At 37.3% G+C, this 2,585-nt stretch overlaps 1 protein-coding gene across 1 annotated transcript; it reads left to right on the top strand.

Moving 5' to 3' along the window:
- The first annotated feature begins 408 nt into the window (after positions 1-408).
- On the top strand, positions 409-1,638 carry LOC145033637 (transcription factor TCP15-like). The gene has a single exon (XM_078982214.1). The coding sequence runs from the start codon at positions 505-507 to the stop codon at positions 1,492-1,494; it is 990 nt and encodes a 329-aa protein (XP_078838340.1). The 5' UTR covers positions 409-504; the 3' UTR covers positions 1,495-1,638.
- The last annotated feature ends 947 nt before the right edge of the window (positions 1,639-2,585 follow it).

Genomic DNA, 2,585 nt, shown 5'->3' with positions numbered 1-2,585 from the left:
GAATCAGTTAAAAATTAGAAGGGAGCAGATAGGAATCGAACGTTGGGCTTTTCGCAGGAGATAACAAAAGGCAACTCATAGAGCTAGTTGAACTACAAATACTTTTTTTTTCTTTTTGCGTAAAATGAAGTATAATATATAATAACTACATAAATTGGCTAAAAATCGGGACCTATTTTTTCTGGGGCTATGTGTGGTTGCACACCTTGTACACACTTAGCCTTCTTGGTGAGTTTTTCTTTTCTCTTTGTACTATATTGCCTCCCATTCCAAAAAAATAAAAAAAAATAGAAAAATCTATAACAATAATTTGATGTTAACTCCAAAAATAAATAAATAAATAAATAAAAATTTCCCCGTATATATTTTTCTTGAAGAACTTTAATAATTTTTGTTGGCTAAAGCTTGCTAACGACAACCTCTCCTATATATTCTAGAGAGAGAAAATCGCAAAATCCCATAGAACGATCCCCGTTCTTCAGGAAATCACACTCATAACTGATAATGGAAGGTCATGAAGATCAAACTTCCTTCCACCGCCAAAACCAACCATTACAACTGCTTGAAGAAATATCCGGTGGCGTTAATGGCGAAGATTCCACGACGGAGCTGCAGCCAGCTCCCAAAGCAAAGCCATCGCAAAAAAGAGGAACAACAAAAGACAGACACACGAAAGTCGACGGCAGAGGCCGCCGTATCCGCATGCCCGCCGTGTGTGCCGCCAGAGTCTTCCAGTTGACACGAGAGCTTGGACACAAGTCCGATGGTGAGACCATCGAGTGGCTGCTCCAACAGGCGGAACCTTCCGTCATTGCCGCCACCGGAACCGGAACAATCCCCGCTAACTACACTTCACTTAACATCTCTCTCCGAGGATCCGGCTCCACAATCATGGCCGGACCGACATCTTACCCGAGGAACGGTCTTAGCTTCGTCACAAATCAACCGACGTCGACGTCACACTTTGCAACACCGGTAGCGAAAGACGATGAGTTCTGCTTGGATCCAAGGAGTATTCAAATGGGTGTTACATCTAACTACATGACGCAATCGGGTCACAATCAGATTCCGGCGACGGCTGCGTTTTTAATGATGGGAAACCGTAACAGTAGTCGCACTAGCCCTGATACGCGTTCTAGTCATGCTTTCTCAGGTGATTCTACGTGGAATTTTCCGTCTACCAGTAATACAAGCAGCAATGATAACCATAACAATGATCTTTATAATAGAGGGTCTTCAAGGACTAATCTTAATGGCATCTCCGAGGAAGACGTCGGAGGTGGGTTACATCTTATGAACTTTGGTGCGCAAACGGCACTCTTGGACGGACAACAGTTCGGTGGTGGTGCGGTGCCCGCAACGGATGGGATGCTGGCGGCGTTAAGCTCAATTAGGCCGATATATGGCGGTGGATCCAGTTATCTGATCAACGCTATGAATCACGGCTATCAACATTATCAACAACACGAAACGAGTAGCAGCCGCAATTCCTAGATCAACACGAAGGGGTCTCCATTTACATTTTTGTATTCAAAACATCTATTTTACATATGATACGTAAATCGCAAAACATTCACAATTATTGCGTCAAATTTTGTTAAACGTTATCCAAAATATTAATGTTTGCTTTACCCATAAGGGCATGTCTTCATTATATTTATTTTTCTTAAGAGTAGTTATTAATTTTATTCTCAAATTCTTCCCTTTAATTTATTCTCAAAATTAATTTTTGTGTAACAGCATTGAATCTACATTGTTAAATGGAATAGTTAAATAAGATAGAATGTTTAGTTGACATAATTTGAAGTTCAAAAGGAAAAAACAAAGTTTAATTTTTTTCTTTTAAATGTTTTATTGAGCATTCTAGAGTTTAATATATTGTAAAAATATATTATGAGAAAAAAAAAAGAAGTTTACATAGTTCATGCGAGTAAAATTATGGATAATCAATAAAACCAAGGAATAAAGGCATACGTAGACAAAAAGATTGCGAAACAAAGATTACATCTTTATTCTAGTTTTAGCACGGAGAAGAAGAGACCAAACTCTAGATTGGTCCATCTAGTATTAAAAAAAAATTGGATGGGTCTAAAAAATTTTTGGATGGGTCTAAAAAGGCTTCATTTGCATGAAATATCTAAAATTAAAATATTAATGTGATTTTGGTCAGAAAAAAACTTGAAATAACGATTATATATCATTTTATTTTCTTTTTTGTATTTTTTATAATTATTCTAATACTATTTTAATTAAAAAAAATTATCCCCAACCCCACATCTCTCTCTCTCTCTCTCTCATCATTCTGATTTTCAGAAAAATGGAATATTACCACTACCAACTGAACAAGAAGATCTGGGAACCGGATGAAGATGAAGATAAAGATCTTGTGTTCATCTAATAACTAATAAACAAATGCCTGAATTCAGGGGAAAGAAATTGATTTCTTGTCATCAAACACGAACAAGCACTTACACTCCAGAAATCGATATCTTGCCTTCAAATCTCATTTCGTTTTCATATCTTGGTTGTGGAGACAAACTTTGATTAGGGTTAGAGATAGATACGACGACATCACCATCTGAAAC

The sequence above is a fragment of the Lactuca saligna genome, chromosome 3, assembly GCF_052625555.1.
Source record: "Lactuca saligna cultivar CGN05327 chromosome 3, ASM5262555v1, whole genome shotgun sequence".
In the NCBI taxonomy this organism is placed as follows: Eukaryota; Viridiplantae; Streptophyta; class Magnoliopsida; order Asterales; family Asteraceae; genus Lactuca; species Lactuca saligna.
Note: the sequence above shows the minus strand (reverse complement) of the source record. Positions and strands in the feature narration are given on the sequence as shown.

Bases quoted from the DNA above. Each gene is read 5' to 3' on its own strand.
- LOC145033637 (XM_078982214.1), top strand. From the start codon at position 505: ATGGAAGGTCATGAAGATCAAACTTCCTTCCACCGCCAAAACCAACCA.